The sequence below is a fragment of the Aythya ferina genome (genome assembly GCF_964211825.1).
Source record: "Aythya ferina genome assembly, chromosome: 7".
NCBI lineage: Eukaryota > Metazoa > Chordata > Aves > Anseriformes > Anatidae > Aythya > Aythya ferina.
In genome coordinates, this window is record NC_140302.1 from 28,327,946 (window position 1) to 28,347,043 (window position 19,098).

The window sequence follows — 19,098 nt, forward strand, 5'->3', positions numbered from 1 at the left end:
CAACATGTGCATAACCAATGTGACCACAACCAAAAACATGGAATGCTTCCCCCTCCAAACTATTTGTAGTCAAGCTCCTTCACTCTTCTTTACAGGTATTTTATCTTCTTGCATTATTTCTAGTCAAACTATGTACTTTTGAACTCCAAGGAAGTCCAGACCCCACAGTTATCATTCAGCATTTCATACAATCATACGACAATTTGGAAGAGACCTCTAGGGGTCATCTAGTCCAACCTCCTGTTCAAAAAAAGTCTAACTATAGAGCAGACTGCTCAGGGACTTGTCAAGTGTTGAATACATCTAAGATTGGAGATACCAAAACCTCTTTTGGAAGTCTCGTCAAGCAGTAGTTGAAATAAGCACTTTTTCCAGGAAGCAAATGGAAATTTCACATCATCCAGCTTTTGTCCATTGCCTCTGGTCCTAAGTATAAAGCATCATATTCAAAACATAAGTGTTCTAGAACTGACCTGCAGAGGAAATTTTTTAAACAGAGTGTGGGGTGCTCTGCCATTGACTTGGTGGCATGGCCATTCAGCAATTGGTGCACAAGAGATTTTATTTGCTTTCTCACACTCCTGGAGACATGAAAAGTTAGTTATGGTCTCTTCTGCCTTCTTTCTTGACTAGGAAGCCCCCATTCCCATACACAGAAGAAAATCAGCAGAGAAAGTCATCTCCTTGTTAAGACAAATTGAAACCAATACTGAGTGTTATCACTGTCTTTTTCCCTATTTCACTACTGATCTCTGTTTCCGTTCCCAGAAGTCCATAACAAAAAGATTTTCTTCTGAACTAAAGCTTATTGCAATATCAGTCATATCAGTCATACCAGGCCATGATTGTTGAATAGTGAGCGAAGTTTAACATGCAGTTGGATCTGCCTTGTTTTCATGCTAATAAAGAAATTCCTCTTTCCAGCGGAACTTTGCATATTTGGTCCCAAGCCAAAAGAAGTTTGAGTAGAAATTGTTTCAGCAGCTCTTTGGTACATAAATGTATTTCTATTTTTACTTCAAGATGTATTTCTACACTGAAATATGATTGAATGGTAAATCCTTTTGCAACATGTCTGCTCCATGTTAAATATTTACAGCTGCAGCTGTTTACTTCAGTAATTTAGACCTTGATTCAGGAAAATATTTAAGCATATGGTTAACTTAAACCAGAGAAGCAATTCTCTTAACTTAAGGGACACTGAATAAGGAGGGAGGGAGTAGCAGAACAATTCTGTGTCATCTCTTGGGGCAACACTGCTTTTACAGTGCTTCTTGCTCAAGGCCTATTACAGAGCAACACTGTCCATAATATTTCTATTGTTAGATGGGAACCATAAAATATACATAGGGTATGGTAGTGCTTACTGTCAGTGAAAGGACATTTTTTATTTATTTTTTTTATTTTCCTGACTTTTAACCATTTTATATAGTTATTATATTATTATACATGTTTGTACTTTGTTGTTGTTGTTTTTTTTTATCAGTTAAGAAGTGTTAAATATTTTCAGGAGGAAAATGTTAAGCTTTATGGTACTGTTAATCATAAGATAGTCTTTGGATAAGGAACATACAGCTTGTTATTCCAGAGTAAATCTTGACATTAATTAGTACCTGGTCATTTTTCGCTTTGTCTCTAACTTTAAAAAGAAACCTTGTTTCCTTGCTGAAGTGATGGACAAAACATCTGGAAAATGTAAATGTAATGTCAGTAAAATTCCCAGGGGTAAGCATTCTTCACTATTAGTAGTCCGACCAAAATGCGTGAAATGTACCTCTAGGTCTCAACAGCAAGAATTTTATAATAGTATGGGACACTGTGGGTTCCTTGTTCTCAGTGTAGATAGGACATGTTCATATATAAGTAAGATGCATGTTTTGTGTTTAATAACCAAGAGTCAATTTCTTAATCTTGATCATCTTTCTTGGATAAAATTCTATGTTGTTTCCAAAATGTTTTTGAAAAATCAAACTCTATTTTCATTCAGTGTTAGAAATACTTTCAGTTCATGCACCATAGAAAACGCAGCAGTCCTTTAAGCTGTTCCATAACCACTATAACTGTGGCAAGCAGTATACCTGGAGAATTCCAAGCCCTGTACTGAATGGCTGTAGAACAGGACCAACTTCAACATTGCAAACATGTAGCTACAATTAGTTTAATGCCATCTTATCCTTTGCAAACCTTCAGTTCCAACAGCCTAAGTGTTACAGAATTAAGTTTACTTTAGACCTTGAAAAAGAAAAGGAGCATAATGATTGATCTTCACATTTTAATAACTTCAGTGAATAGGATAAAATAAAGTCTGTGCTTTAATCTCCTTATACCTAGGCAAAGTCTTAGAAGGATATGTCCTTCATTGACTGAGACAGAAGCATTTATATTGTAGTTTTGTTTTATTTTTCAGATTGCTGGGAAGTTTTATCCATGTGTCAGGCTGCCTACACTAAGTCCATTATGAGCAAGGCTCTCAGTATTCTTTAGACAATATTTCCAATTCCCTTTTTTAATTTCTTTTTTAAACATACAATGGCCCTTGTTCTACCCTCCCCATTCCCTCTTTTCTATCATCTGGAATTACTATCTCATTTGCCCCCCTCCCCTTCCCTCAACTTGTGTCCAGCTGAACAGCTGGAAAGAACATTATCTTAAGCACAGTTGTGTTTCTGCAGGAAAGCAGGGTCCCAGTGGATAATTATCACAGCTAGTCCTACACTGCATATACCAAGAATGTAAAGCATCATAATAGGTTAAATATCGTGTAACCCTTTGTGATTGTTCTTTGTATTGAGATACGTTGACTATCATTAAGCAGCTAGAGCCTAAAAAGGTTTGCAGTACTTTGTGTCATGAGTGAAACAAAAAGCATTTCATAGTCAGCATTGACATGTCTGAACCACAATAGATAGTTCTGTGACATGCTTTCATGAGAAGACATGTCTCGTATCAGCATAATCAGTGCAGTGCTTTCTTGCAGTAGTTACAAGCAGTTTCCAGTTGGATGAATTCTCTCTGACATAATATTAAGGAGTAGTGAAAGTGGTGAAAATATTTTGAATGTGATCAGATTGTTTATGTGAAGCAGGGAACCTGTTTGCAAAAGATGACACTGGTAATTGCTGAAATAATTGGAGACAACTCTTCAGAAATCAATAAAGTCAAACTTCTTAACGCCAATAGTAAATTAAGGATCACATTGTTCTTAAGATGACTCACACTATAGCTGTCACAAAACAATATACACCAGATTTTACACATTCCATTGACTGAGTGTTTAAGCCATAAATTTCAAAATGTACCATTTTCTGATTGCAGATCTTCATGATATTTTGCTACATGGGTCATTTCACTTTAATCCACAAATTTGCCAAAAACCGAAAATAAAATAGAATCATCTTGGAAGTGATCTCTGAAAAGTTCATCCCTTTTTGTTAAGACAGAACTGACTATCCCCATTTCAACCCTGACAGATATTTGTCTGGCCTGTTCTCCACTGATGAACATTTCTTATCTCCTCAGTCAAACTATTCCAAGGTTTCCCTAATGTTTGGCCCAAGTCTCTCTTCTTGGGTAGGCAGCGAGCTTTTACATACTGGTGTATGTGAGATTGCTGTGCTCTTGCATGGCCTTGCTTGTCAAGGCCCATGACTTCTGCTATGGAAAGACTTTTCTGCTGAGCTTTTCAAGAATTAAAGAACGTAAATAATAGTGTACAAAATTAAATTATAGTTTCAAGTTCTCATCAAGTCAAGCCTTCTGATGGATTTCAGGAATGCAAAAATGGAATTGGAAAGTATTCTAAAAGGTAAATCCTAGAAGCTTAGCCTCTCCAAACAGTAGCTTCATGAATAGGTATCAGTGATCTTTGCAAATACAGACTCCAAAATTAAATCATTCTCATGATGTTGTGTATCTGGATGAAAACTAGAGGGTGTGCTAAGCTGAATAAAAGTAACATTTGAAACTTAAACAAGATTGACAAAATGCAGAGATTTAACATTATGTGGCACTTCTAAACGTTTTAAGAAAAAGGCAGTAATATTGTCAAACAAACGTCAGAGTTTTTGTTTAACTTATTTCTCCCCTCTTGCCCATACACACACCAGTGTTTCAGACTGATCTGGTATTTCGAGACAAATGGTGAGAATGGGAATTGTTTTGCCTACCTAGCCTTCTGGCAGTTCTCTTCAGGAAGCTTTGTTAGTCTTTATCAGGTAAAGAAGCTCTTTTCTGTATTCTGTGTATGACTTCCAGTAGCACTTGACACTTTTCTTCCTGCGCTTGATTGAAATTGTTGTCTTTTAATAAAAGAAAACTTATTCCGTCTTTCCAGAATAATTCTTCTCACACACCAAGGAATTAGTCTTTCAGAAAAATATGAAGTCATCAAACTAATAAGTTTGATGTCAGTTTGAAACTGTGATAAAAAAGTGATATCAGAATCTTGTCCTTAGCTAACCATTTAGATTAGATCATTTTCAATCCATTTTATACTAATAGGCTATCTAGTTTTGGCTATCTTCAGGAGACATGAGAGATTAAATGAATGACAACTGCAACAAAGGAAAACTTGGGATTTGCTGAGTAGAATTTTTGTATTAAATTTTTGTACTATAATTGTTTTGTGAAATCCGGAACCCGAATTTACCAGTCACACATGAGTAGTTTGGTCGCCTGTAGCATCATTACTAAATAATTTTTTTTGTTTGTTTGTTTGTTTGAGCAAAGTTTATTGGGGTGGAGGTTTGTTGTTGTTGTTGTAATTTTACAAAAGAGGCCATAAATGATGACTGTGAGAAATCAACAGCAGAGGAATAAGAGGATTATTTAGAGTTTGCTACAGGTAAATTAGCACTGCTGGTTGACAAGACCAAAACTGAGGGAGAATTTGTGTCCTTGTGTGGCATGTAATTATGTTGTATTGGACCTTTAAAACTCTTCAGAAGAAATGTTCACACATCACTAACCTGCTGAGCATCTGCCTGAAGAATAACAAAGTCATGAATTGGAAAGTGTGCTCTTACAATGAGAGATTGTTTAGTCTACTTGGTGGTAGGATGAAAATTTTCCTATTTTTTGCTAGTTCTTATATTTTAACTAATATGGAAGATTTGAAAAAGGCAAAGGAAGGCCAGTACAGAAATTGAGTGAAATGGAAAGGGCAGAGAAAACAATTTTATCATAAACACTGAGATTTATGTTCTCTACAATGTTTGTGTAGTTCTAAGACAATTTATTAAAATAACTGCAATTGTTTCAGACATATCTAGAATAATATAAACAAAAGAGAAACTCTTCCTACTTCTTCCAGACAAACCTATGCATTGTAGCTCTTAATGCTCCTTCCGTTTTAGATTCAGGATTATAATTCACATTTTAAGATCAGTTTATTAATTATTTTCTTTGAAGGCTTGAAAAATTATTCAAGTAATCTAAATAGTCAAGAGCTATAATTTATTAGAATTATTTTATTAAGTTAGTCTATCTGCTGCTGGAAATTTCATGAGGTGGTCTCTTGAAAGATATGTCTTCAAAATGGTATGGGACAAAGGATTTCTGTAAGGGAGGGTTTATTCCTCTACTTGTTTTATGCATAAGTAAGTTTGGATTTTTTTGTTAGTTTACTTCAAATGTTGCCCGACTGCATGTTCTTAAGAACCGTGGCTGTACACAATTGTGTATGCAAGAGATATTAGTACTTCCTAGTTCAAAAACAGAAGAGTTTTTCACTGACCTGAATGCCTTCTGCAAATAGTAACGTTTTTCCATGAGTGTTAACATGGCTTAGCTTGCAGGATCTCACTATGTAGCATTTATTACCCAAGAACTTTTGTTTAGCTTGGACTTTGCTATATTAACTAAGTGGTAACCCAGAAAGTTTGTGTAACATTTGCAAGTTAGAGCGAAGTCTTCACCTCATCCCATTCAGAAGATCTTCTGATAGTTTAAGATTACAACACTAACAGATAATTTTTCTTTTTGAATAAAAATTGCTTCAAATATTATTTTTGCACCAGCTGCTTGCCTTCCCCTTAAAAAAAAAAAAAAAAAAAAAAAAAAAAAAGTGGGGGTAGGGGGACAAACAAACCTTTATGTTTCTAAGACATTATTTTTGTGGTTGCATATAAATAATGCATGTAAATAAGGAGTTGTTTGAGAAACGTGGTTCTAAGTGTGCCTGGTCTTGCATAGGTGGTGGGAAGCATTTGGTCTACTTTATCCATGCAGAGAAACTTCCTTGCTGTTTTCTGTCACTGCTGTGGTTTTTCAAATGCAGTTTTCTGCGTGAATGGCACACACGTGTTGATTGTGAAGGTAACATTCTTTCAGTACGGCCTTAAAGCTAATTACTTTTGGTGGCAGTGGGGCTTTGTACCTCATTTGTGAACAGCTATTTATACTACTACGCCAGTACAAAGCAATGTTTCACGTTACCAGTTTACCAGACTATTACACCATTGTGTTTTAATCCACTGTAGGTGGATGGAGAATATGAGCCATCTGTTTTATTTAATGATATAATCAGTAAACAATATATGCACTTTACACATTTGGTCATTAAAGATGCCCATATTGTTGGACCCTGTATTTACATTGTAAATTGGTGTATTCACACATCAGCTCTTTCTGGTTTAAAAGGCTTGCTGTGTTCATACGATGGTACAAAGCAAGCTCAGTAACTGCTTGAACCCAGCGCAGGTGGTCGAGCTAGTTGCCACACAGATCAAAAGTCAAACAACTGTGAATCTTCCTTTGAAATGGCATTTAGAGAGACAAAGCGGGTCTTATCTTCACAAACAAGAAAGAGTTATAGATATACATCATGAAGTTATGAGAACAAAAAGGGGTTTCATAGTCACTCTGTATCAGAAAATCCAGTGCTGCAGACTTTTGGGAAGGCATCTTTGGAATATAAAGACCATCTTATTTTACTGGAAATTTGGAGGAGTGAGTCGGAATTATTAAATATGAGAATGTTCAGTGATTTCAAAACTTTGGAGACAAGAAGTTGCCTGCTTTCACAGTCAATTTTATTTTATTTTATTTTCAGCAGTGCTTTAGCAGAAGAAAACAAACAGCAAGAGCAAAACCTAGTCTTATTCAAGGGACAGAGGTGAATGTGTTTGCTAGTGTGAGCTAGAAACAAAGGAATCTGCTTAAGATTTCAATTTTCCTAAAGTATCCTTGGTGAATGCCAAAAAAAATAGCCACCAAAGTACATTAAAATTCGCTGATAAGTAAACTTCGCTTTTACTTCACTGATAAGTAAAATCTTCTTGTTTGTTAGAACTTTTTTAAAGAGATGAAAGATAACATAATCCTGTATTAAAATTAAAACAGTAATGTTAATTTTACTGTTTCACTTCAGAGTTTGTGCTCCAGATGCCTAAGGAACATAGTGGAGGACTCAGTTAACACTTTAACCTGTGGGCTACTTTTGAGCCTGGCTGATGTGCTCTCTAACTGCCCCAGTGATGCTGTCTCTCCAAGGCCCTACCTGTGGCTCACACTTCCATTAAGCGGCACGTGTTGGCATGTCTCCACCAACACCTATGGAGCTATATTTATTTATAGCAGCTAAGAATCTAACCCATTTGCATGAAGGCCAGACTTCCATGCCCCTGCATCCATTTTTGAGAAACAATTTCTACCCATCAGAAAAAAAAAAAAAAATATATATATATATATATATATGCCAGGAGGGCCAACCGTGTCCTGGGGTGCATCAAGCGCGGCATCGCTAGTAGGTCAAGGGAGGTGATTGTCCCACTCTATTCTGCACTGGTGCGGCCTCACCTCGAGTACTGTGTGCAGTTCTGGGCACCACAGTATAAAAAGGACATGAAACTGTTGGAGAGTGTCCAGAGGAGGGCTACGAAGATGGTGAAAGGCCTGGAGCGGAAGACGTACGAAGAACGGCTGAGGTCACTGGGTCTGTTCAGCCTGGAGAAGAGGAGGCTGAGGGGAGACCTTATCACAGTCTACAACTTCCTCGTAAAGGGGTGTCGAGAGGCAGGAGACCTTTTCTCCATTAACACCAGTGACAGGACCCGCGGGAACGGGTTTAAGCTGAGGCAGGGGAAATTTAGGCTTGACATCAGGAGGGGGTTCTTCACAGAGAGGGTGGTTGCACACTGGAACAGGCTCCCCAGGGAAGTGGTCACTGCACCGAGCCTGTCTGAATTTAAGAAGAGATTGGACTGTGCACTTAGTCACATGGTCTGAACTTTTGGGTAGACCTGTGCGGTGTCAAGAGTTGGACTTGATGATCCTTAAGGGTCCCTTCCAACTCAGGATATTCTATGATTGTATGATTCTATATATATATATATAAGCACTAAAAAATTGTGGTCTGTCAGTTGTATCCTCCAATAAAGTCTGTACAGAAATGGGGATTTCCTGCATCAGAGTTCTGTTTACAGATCAGACTCTTGAACTGCCACTGTATTAAATTAGAATGCATAATTTGCACAAGTTTAGCTACTTTTGGTACCATGGAGATCATAGGCTTGCTTTGTCAGAGTATGCATCTGGTTCCAGGAAACTTCTTGCAGTATGATTCTGTTAGAGTGAAACTGGTGATTGGATCTGATTTTTTTTTTTTTTTTTTCTCAGTGTGTTTTATAAGGAAATATAGCCAGGTTTGTCACTGGGGGAAGGCCTGACTGGTATCACCAGTAGACAGCTGGGGGAAAGGACTTGTGGAAATGGTATGGCTAAAAGGGAGATTGCAGGTTGGAGAGGATGGAGGAGTTGTCTTGTGCTTACCAACGCACAACTGCTCGGCTTCTATCAGTCTGCTGATAGAAGTGGAGCTCTGTGTGTCCCAGGTCTTTAGCTCAGATTGAGATCATCTTTCAAAGCAGCAGCATGTCTGTGAGGATAAATTCTTAGTCATTTTGAGTTGTATGTGCTTATATAAAAAGCTAGAAGCAAAATATTAATACATACAAGATTGAGATTTTGGTTTTGGTTTCTGTTCCTACATAATGCAGCTATATTTGGAGGCACTGAATATGTATGCAGTAATAAAGTCTGTTTGCTAATAACATGTATGTTTAGTTTCCAATTAGTATTACAAACATGCTTTCTGAGTCTTTACATTGGTTTCAAAAGCAAGCTAACTATATTTTTATTTTTATTTTATTTTAATCTTGGGGTGGGAGGAAAGAATATTTATTTACTAGGGCTTTTTTTAATGTTGCCACCAATTTTAGAGATAAAGTATTTTCAAGTGTATGAAGGAGGAGAAGATAAAAGATCTCATATTATGAACCTTTATATATGCTTCTAAAATATACTATAATTTCATGGTTAAAATATTTAAAATAAAACAAAATAAGACTCATCTATAAATGTCCCTTTTATAGGCTTTTCATATCTATATTTCATCTAAGTTGAATGTTAAACATTGGCATGTTTCCATATGTTTCATTATGTATTGCCTTCTGATTTTGAGATACTGTGTAACTAACACATTTCAAATATTGTAAAGGTGTTGAGGTTTTTTTCCCCATCACAATCCAGGAAAAACAATCAGAAATTTGACTACTAATGTTTGAATCGTGATTTTGTCTTGGGTATCTGCAGACCCATCTGTTTCAGCGCACCTCTAAAATGAGGATAATGTTCCATATCTCAGCAATGCATTCCAAGGGCAACTGCCCTTAATTAATCTGTACATGGTCCTCACATGACAACATGATGAGAGTTTGTGAATGATGGGCTGACTGGTAGCAGTGCCTGTCCTGATTTGGAGTTGTGGCTTAAATGGATTTAAAAGGGGTGAAAGAGAAGCATGGGAAGAATTTAGACTAGAAGAGTGGGGGGTATTTTATTTCCCATAACAGTCCATTACCAAGCACGTACCTGATCTTTCTAGCCACTGAATATAGATGTGCAAAACAAGAGGTATCCATTCTTTGTTGTCTTCTTCAGATAATATAATTTTGAGGTCTTCAGGTGACATTATTCATCTTTCCTTATGCAATATTTTTGTTGTTTTGCAGACAGAAAAGAGTGTTTTAGTGGGTTCAACAAATGCTATTAATGTATTCTGGAAACATACTGACTAAGTGTATATAGAGGAGCAGTAGTATTAAATTTGATGTACTAGTCTAGGCAACTGCTTCTTTCTCATGAAAAAAGGCTTACTTATTGCTCTTGTCAAAAATGATGTTCTTGTAGTTACTGTGGTCTGAGATGTATTATTGCTGACTGCTGTCAACTAGCAAACAAACAATAGAAATGTTTGTTAAATACTTTAGGGTTCCTCAGAGAAATATATCCCAACAAATGCAACATTTTACGGCTTACTTTAACAGTAATGGTATTATCTTGTTCAGAGAAGGTATGGAAGAGAGATGTATAGACTGAGAGGTAAAGGTAGACAGATACTTACTTCCCCTGGCTAAAATTAGCTGCTAGATTGCTTTGCTTTCCTGCTGTCACCTCTTGCCTCTGGAGAAACATAATTTATTATAGAACATGAATGGGGAAATCCATTAAGATAATCTAGGACACAAATTCTCTCATGTATAGTAACTTCATGACCAAGGATATAGTTATGATCCTTTGAAATTCCAGTATTTTGTTGTTCAGCTTCTAATTAGAGAGACAATAAAATGTGAATTTGAGTTGCATTGTGTTGAAAAATACAATGATGTGGTGCTGCTCTTAGCTGTAAAATTCAAAGAGTTGTATAGCAGTCACATGTTGAAGGATAAGGCAAAATGGAGTTTGATTGAGATAGCTGGTAATGATGCTATAGAGCACCCTCTTCATGAAGAGTATTCATTACAGAACACCTCTTGGGCTGGTGTACTTGGTTGGTCATATTTTAACAGCTGTCTTTGAATTATTGATGATATATTAAAGCTCTACCAGCAAGCAGTGGGAGAATTAAACTCCCACATGCCAGTTCCTTCAGATGATTCCTCTTTGAGGAATCTAAGTGATCAAATGAAATAAGCCATTTATAATTCTTCAAGCGGGAATTGTTCACAAGTACGATGGTTTCTTAGTAAATTCCCAGTGTTCTCTTTGGAGTAAGATGGAGTATTTAAAATAGTATGATACATATATATGATGGTAAGAGTATTATAGAATTGTTTTATAATAAACTACATTAAGCACATAAACAGTGTTCCAGATACTTAGCAGCCTGTTCCCAAGGAAATACAAATATTGTCTCAGAGATTCATACTGTAAAGATGTAGGTGATTACAGATATAGGGAACACTGAATTCATCCAAAGAAAAGTCAGTGCTGCAGAACTTCTGCCATGCTGTGTTTCAGGCAGTGAATTTTGGATAGTTATAATTCAATGTCCATTGAAATCAGTGGACAAGCTTGTGCCCAAATGCTTGTTCTCTGAGCCTGGAAGGAGAAGCAGGTGCACAATGTACCAGAGAAAAATCCTGTTTGATGAATGTAGAGACTAGCTTATAGTGGAGTTGCTGTTTTGTCTTCATGCTCCTCTGGCCCGATTACATAGAAGTTTTGTAGGAACATATTGTTGTGTCTGACCTGGGTAATAAAAATGGTTTGGGAGGACTGTTAAGCCTGCTCTTTAAACCATTAAATTCTGAGACTGATTTTAGTTTGGAACCCACTGCACCCTGCTTTCTTTGATGCAAGCCCTGAGAATATCTAATCATTGTTTAAAGGAGTGGACTCCTTGGGGGGAACAAAGCCAAGAAGTGGCCCCAGTGGATGCCTCCCCACATGGAAATCAATCACCTCCTGATTTGATAGCTTTCACGCTAATGTGTCTTTCAAGGGGACCGTTTTGTCTTGCATTGTTACTTATTTGACTCTTCATTTATTTCAAACTTAATTGTCATTAGAGGGTTTTTTCTATTGGCATCTGGGGAATAGTAGTTTATTGCATATTGTTGTGTTTGTCTAAAGGCAATTGCACAAGCTTGAAACCTAATCCTTGTAATCTTTCCTACTAGGGATAACTTGAGATAAATACTGCTGTATGCTTAGTGGGAGTGGGTCTCCACTTTTTGATCATCCATGTCTAAATGTTGAGTAATACTTAAGGGAAAATGTTCTCAAAACATTCCTTAGATGATTATTAGATTATATTTTATGTTTGATAAAAACTGGAAAATTGTGTAAATATTTGCTTAACATCCCACCCCTAAAGCAATTTATTTCCTTTCTGGCCTTCAACCCTCTTGCTCAGTGAAATGAGATCAGTCACTTTCTGTTTATATTCAGTTTCACTTTGCAGTTTTCATGGATGTGTGGTGTGATGCTGTTGTGTATGGAAAAGCACTGCAGGGACATATTTAAATAATAAGTGGGGAATAAAGAGGAAGGAGGGAAAAATCTTTTTAAAATGTTTTCTAGGCTTTTCCTGCATTTTAAAAGTAAATAAATGCTACAGTTAAACTTCTTGTGTATGGCATGCTAATAACTAGTGTTAGTATTAATTAAGAAAAAAAAAATCCTGTTCTGCTTTCCTATAAATTATTTGTCACATAATAAGACGAGTTTGTATATTTTATGTTCCTGTGGCTACCATTCAAATCAGCCTTTAGCAAAAGTGAACACATGGGATATCTTGCTATTACAAGAGGAAATCCCTGCTTCATTTTGGACACTCTGTGGTGGATGAGTTTTCTGTGATGACTTTTTCACATGCACAACAATCAATGCAATACTCACCTAGGTCAACTGTATGGCCATTTTCTCCTATCTGAATGTTTTCATTTTGGATTAATACATGCTATGGATCTCAAAACTGCAGACGTCGGAACAAATGGTAGGTCCTAGTTAGAGCTTTATTAGATAGCGTTCAGAGGAATATTGTGTTGTGGAAAAACAACCATTAGTCAATAATTTTTTTTAAAAGACTGAGGACACTTCTCTGCACTAACCAGTGTTGAAGCATTTGTGTCATGCATTGCAAAATGGCTGTTTGAGCTGCAAAAAGGGCTGGAGCTTCTCTTGAGTTGTCTTTCCTTCCCACCATGTTTTTGCAATTAAATACTGGATGAAGATTCTTTTTCCTTTCCTTTCTTTTTTTTTATTTTATTTTTTTTAATTTTTTTTTTTTTTTTTTTTTTTTGGTTGTTGTTGTTTTAAATGTGTTACTTTTTCCTTAATGTGTAGCAGCTGATTTTTCCTCTGTTGGCTCACTTGGGCACAGAGACAAACCTCCTTTCAAGGAACAGAGTTCCAACATTGTTGTTGATTATTTTAATGGGAAACCATCTGTGTGGTAAGGCAGGCTCCCCAGCTTCTTTCTGGAGATATAAAAAAAAAAAAAAAAAAAAAAAAAAAAAAAAAAAGAAGCATTTTAGTCAAAGGTAAAACCCTTTCCTCTGTAATGTGGATGGACTCACAAAGAAAACAGGCATAAAGGCCTGTGACTCAAGAAGACCTGATTTTCAAAAGCAGCAAGCCTGCAACAAGCAGTCCCTTGGGAACACAGCTTGCCCTTTTTCAGTGTTGTCTGCTCTTGGTACTTTTGACAAGGTTGCCATTGATACCTGCTGCTACTTTAGGGGGAAAAGAGCCAGTTTGCATCTGCAACAGCTCCTAAACCTTCTTCTTTTCTGGCTTAGCCCATCTTACCTTCCCAAAGTTTGAGTTGCATTTCTTCCTGGAGACTTGTTCTTTCTCTCCATGCCCTTCTGTGGTTAGCATAGCCTGTCAATCTGAGGTAGTTTTGACTTCTTTTGACAAACACCTTCACTTAGAGTTACATTGTGGTTGCCCTGAAAAAAATAAGGCCTTTCTTTTCTTCCTTGCTCTTTATGAACTAGAGCCATAATGCATATAAGCTTCATGTAAGTTCACAATAGCACTTTGTCCTCTTTCACATCACTTGCCAAATAACTACTGTTGTGGCAACGGCTGTAACCAAGTATAGTGTCAGCGAGTTTTGCCATAACATGACTGGGTGCCAATAATTTTAATATAATGTGAAACACAATCCAGGCAGTGCAATGAGGCATCTGATTATTAAATTCCTTGAAATGTCATCTGGATTTTTTTTTTTTACATCAATTCAGGTCTCAGAACTGGACAGTGTTGTGATTAAAAGAAAAAGAACAGAAAATTCTCTCATTATAGTAAACATTTCCAAGAAAACTCTCACCCTGAAGCAGACAGCTCTGCTCTGCTCACACAGACAGCAAGAGCAAAAGCAAAGGCTCTGTGAAGGCTATAAGGGTGGAGGTTATAATTGTGGCTACCAGTTGTTTGCTGCTCTTTACTGTAGCACTTTCTCCAGTGACAATAAATGCTATTTATTTTTAGGCTTCTTATTCTGAGCTACTTATAAAAAGTAAAAGGTAGGAACCTGGTGAAGCATTTGTTTTTAATACATTGCTTACATTGTGCTCCAAAGCATGGTGTTCAGCATTATTGTTAATGATTGAAGCATTAGCATTTAATTGTGTAAAGCAATTAAAAAGCTCAATACTACTACTTCTTGGGCTGAGTCCATTAATACAGCAAGCATTAGTAAGAAATATATTGAAGAAGTTGAACAAGGTCATAAATGCTCTGTGTGCAAAGAGTACCTAATGCTTTTTTCGAAGCCTTTAAGAAGTAGTTTAAAAAAAAAGAAAAAGAAAAAAGAAAAGAAAGAAAGAAAGAAAAAAAAAAAAAACCTTGCGAGGTGAATAGATAAAAGGCTTTCTTGGTTTAGTTATGTCAGTTTGACTTTTTCCTGTAATTGCTGGGGTTGTTTTGTTCCTAAAGACAGAATGGATGCCAAGCTGAAGAGGTAATTTCTGAGCACTGTTTCAAGATATTGTGAAAGTTCTCAACTTTTCCGTAATAAGAAAAATAACACTTCTCTAATGATGTCTGTTTATTGCATATTGTTCTTCTGTTTGCTGTTCAGTGCAGCTGGCAGCAAGTACTTGAGAGAAACCCAGAGCTGAAGAAACAGTGTAGAGGGACCTGAGCAGCCCTGAGTACCTGCACGCTGTGTGCACCAGCTCCTCTGGGTGCTGTCAAGCTCAAGCTGCACGCAGTCTTCACCTTACATCACCGTGGATGAAATCGAAAGAGATCATTTGCGTTTGATCCCAGGTGTCTTTACATTTCAGTCCAGGCAGGAAAAAGCTTTTGGCAGCATGAAGCTGAATTGGACACGTCCGGATGTCACTCTCTTTGCGTCAGATGGGCTGACTGTGGGACATTCTTTTGGTAATCTTAGGAGTTACTCACACAATGAAAGGTCCAGATTTTTCCAACCTGTAAAGAGCTGTAGCAGAGCTCTGTAGTTGTAAAGTATCATTAAGTGCTCAAAAGCGAAGAAGTTTTTTACTAGGGAGGAGCTCAACCCAAAACCCTAAATGTGGATATTTCTTAAATCTTGGAATCTGTATCCGCATCTGAGTTTTGCAGGTTATATGTGCCAGTAGTGCATTAAACCAATGTATGACGTGGAAGTTTCCCTAAAACTTACAGTATCCCACATCCAGGTGCAGTTACAACTAATTTCTGCAGGCTTTGCTAGGCAGTTTCCAAGGGAAATTTTTGTTTAATTTAATATCAAGCCAAACCCACTGTATATCTTCCAGTCTCTACTTAATATTTAAACCTGTGCAGAACAGAAGCAGCACAGGCAGAAATAATATGGTGTTTCCCAAAATGACTCATTTGACCCTTAGCTTGGGAAAAAGACCAACCTGAAAAAGGAGAAGCAAGTTTTGCCTCTAGATGCACATAGGTTTTGGCTTCCGTAGTGATGCTGCAGGCATGACATTTTAAAAGGATGCAGTTGTTTTCAGTCCAAAAGCAAGCTGATTCTTCATGCATAGTTGACACTACTGTTTAGGCTGATGAGGGTAAATTTTAGGACAAACCACAGGAAATGGCTTAGAGAGGTGGAGGATATTAAGAAAATATTGTACTGCTGCTTTAGAAGTAAAATGAAACACTTTGGACTCCATTTTCCCATGCAGTGTTTAAAGCCATCATTTTGATAATTTTTTTTCACAAAAAAAAAAAAAATGCAACTATTGAAAACAAATGTGCTTCAAAACATATAATTGTTTTTTATAATATCAAGACAAGTCACATGAAAATCCTCTTCTCATGGAGGGCAGCTAGAGGTTTTGTGAAAAAACTTTCCTCTCCTTTCTCTGTCCCCTTACCACCTGTTTTAGGACTAATTGTATCCCCTTGGAAGTACTAACTTTTGTGAGAACTTTGAGAGTGAAAATTGTTCAACTGTTTTTTAAGGAAGAATCTGCTTTAGCTGGGAAGTCAGATGCAGCAATTGGACCAGAAATTGCATTTTAAAGCTGATGGACTGTATTCACTTTGGTATGTAGAGAATGGCAAAAGCAGTCATTAGTACCGAGAGAATTCTGTTCTTTCTCTGCCCCTGCTGCAAGATGAGCAAGAGCTGACCTTAACTTTTGTTTGTTTGTTCTCCTGTCAGGTAAAGAGTCCCCCCCACCCTTAGGAATGTTTTATTCTCTTTTTCTAAGGGGGTAGATTCAACTTTTGTAAAGAAAAATGAAAAATCCTTGACTGATATAAGAAACAGCTGAACAAGACCTAAGCTAACAGATTTTTTTTTTTCAGCTTTCTACCTGTGAAGAAATAGAGTGTTTTTAGGGTGAGGGGTGATTGTGGAAAGCAATGATTGAACAAATAACTGTTTTAAGGCCAGTACTAGAAATGCTTGCCAGTATAGTAATGTCAGTTGGAGGTGTGATTTTTGGCTGCATGTGTGTATTGGCAAAAGCCCTAGTATAGACATGGTTGTACCAGGGAAAAAAAAAAAAAAAAAAAAACCTTGGCCAGTACGTTCTATTTTGCTTGGGGAGGGTATAAACTATAACAACAAAAGCACTTCTTTTCTGCTGGTGAGTTGCAACTCCAGTAAAAGCTAATGCCAACGCAGTTACACTGTTGTAGTGGCAAACCTTCTTCATAGATCCGACTTCTGAGTTTGGTATCCTAACATTAGCAACTGTGCTCTTGTTATTGTTAATTTTAACAGCAGCAACATCTGAAGGTGATTTGAGTGCCTTGGACTTTGTAGCATTGTAATGATCTGGAGTTTACAGATCTGCATTTAATTTGCTCCCAATACTTGGAAATACAAATTATATTAGACTCCATCTTTTGCATGCAAGACATTTCTTTGCAATTCTTTTCTAATGGCTTTTTCCTAGCTGCATCTCAAGTAAAAAGGCCTGCGTGCTTTGCAGCTAACTAAAAGCTGAAGAATGCGATTGTATTTGGATTTGTTTTCTGACTCATTACATGACTATTTGTAATAAGACGCAGTTCTTTTAAGTGTAATAGAGTCTTCGTACCTAGTTTTTTGCAGATTTTTCCAGAATATCTTGAGGTACTGTCATTACCTCATGGGACTGCACAGTCATACGTGTAACGCAGTTGGCCATCCATGTAAGCTTTCCTTGTGTTTTACTCACGCATTAGGATGAGAAGGGAGTCTGTTGTTTGTTTTTTTGTTTGTTTTTCATACTGAAAAAAAAAAGTGCAGTAGCCATCTTCAGTGCATGAAATCAGAAGGGGCAAATACTCATTCCAGGTCCCGGCTTCATGTCACAAGAACATTTCAGCTATTGTGTAATCTCTCCAGAGAGTCCTCACACTGAGAGGGCAAAAACAATACTGTTCTCAATGCTGCTAGGGACATGACTCCTAGAGATGTTGTGCTGTCTGCCTTTGGTGATCACTATTGTGCTTATCTTACACTTGATATTTCATGCCAACTGGGTTTTATAAGAGCATACCAACATTTGAGCCTTGATTGCTAGACTGTTTAGACTACTACTACCACATTATAATATGTTACAATGGTTGTTTTTTTTGTTTGTTTGTTTTATTTTATTTTATTTTTACTTTATATTTTCTCTGACTTCATTGGCTGTAAAATTAGGCCAGTGCTGAATGCTTTTGAAAGTCCCACCCTTCAGTTGGTTTTGGTTTTGTTGTTGTTTTCTATATCGGATGCAGGACTCACTAATATGTACTGGCATAGCATCTCACTGGAGCAGAACAATGATTTATTGTGCTAATTACTGACATCGCAAAACCACAGACAGTAATCTTGATCTTGGGGAAAAAAAAAATTCGAACACTAGGTTAAGACCTATTAAAAAAAGATGGTTTATATGAGTCTGGTAGGATAAGAAAGCTAAACATGTTGAGTTTTAGTCCGTTTCCTTTTCTAAGATTAAGTTTATTCTCTTTACAGTTAATAATTAAAATTAAAAAAAAAAAAAAAAAAAGGAAATGCTGGGGAAGTTTTGTGTTTGATAAATGATATACACATCTCAGGCTGTACTTTCAGCATTCCTTGTCTTTCAGACTCACAACTTACTTAATTCTAGGCTCAGAATTATTTTAATTCATGCTCAGAAAGCATGAGTTAAAATGATAAAAAGTTAACTAAGTTTAAATCAATAATTTTTTAGAATATTTGGATTTTCTGGCATATTTTCTTTGTTGCTTTGTGACTTGGACAACAAACATTGTGAACTGAGTAGCCTCAGTTTTTTAATCTCTCCCTTGGGTGCATCCTTTCTTAGTTCAGCAAAAACACAAACAAAAAAATATACTGCATGTGGTCAGTACTCAGTTTTCTTGGGCTCATGTGTCTTGTTGAAACCAGAATATTTTCTCTCCAAGACAATCCCAGCCCCTTATTCTTAGTAAGAATTCTCAGTTTTCATTCTGGATTTTAGCTGTTAACCCCTTGGCCATTTCAACTTCCAAAGTCAACTGGAGGGAAGAAAAAAAAAAAAAAGATAAATAGATAAATAATGGAATAATGGCATGCTTATCCAAAGGGAAATATGCATGTTTAACATTTTACTTTTCCAAATAACTGATCTGTTTTTGTTCAAATGTAAAAACGCCCCCAAACAAGCAAAAAAAAAAAAAAAAAAAAAAAAAACACAAATGGATGATCCCCAAGCCAAAACCCAAAATGAGATGCGACATTCAAGGAACTTTGAGTAATGAGCTATGAACAGGAGGTTAAAATGGAAATACTCTTACATCTGAATCTGTAGTGTCTGCTCTTGATGCCTTAAGTACTTTGGCTGAAAGCACTGCAAAAAACTAAAGGACTGA

The 19,098-nt window shown here is 36.7% G+C and overlaps 1 protein-coding gene across 6 annotated transcripts in view; it reads left to right on the top strand.

The window, feature by feature from the left end:
* The window catches only part of VTI1A (vesicle transport through interaction with t-SNAREs 1A), a 268,623-nt gene that overhangs the window by 170,789 nt on the left and 78,736 nt on the right, over positions 1-19,098 (top strand). For 2 of the 6 annotated variants that reach the window (XM_084525735.1, XM_084525737.1), the window contains one exon: positions 17,324-17,403. The exons of the other annotated variants lie outside the window; for them this stretch is intronic. In XM_084525735.1, the coding sequence (XP_084381861.1) occupies positions 17,324-17,403 (80 nt within the window). The remainder of the gene's footprint in view (positions 1-17,323; positions 17,404-19,098) is intronic. 6 annotated transcript variants of the gene reach the window in all.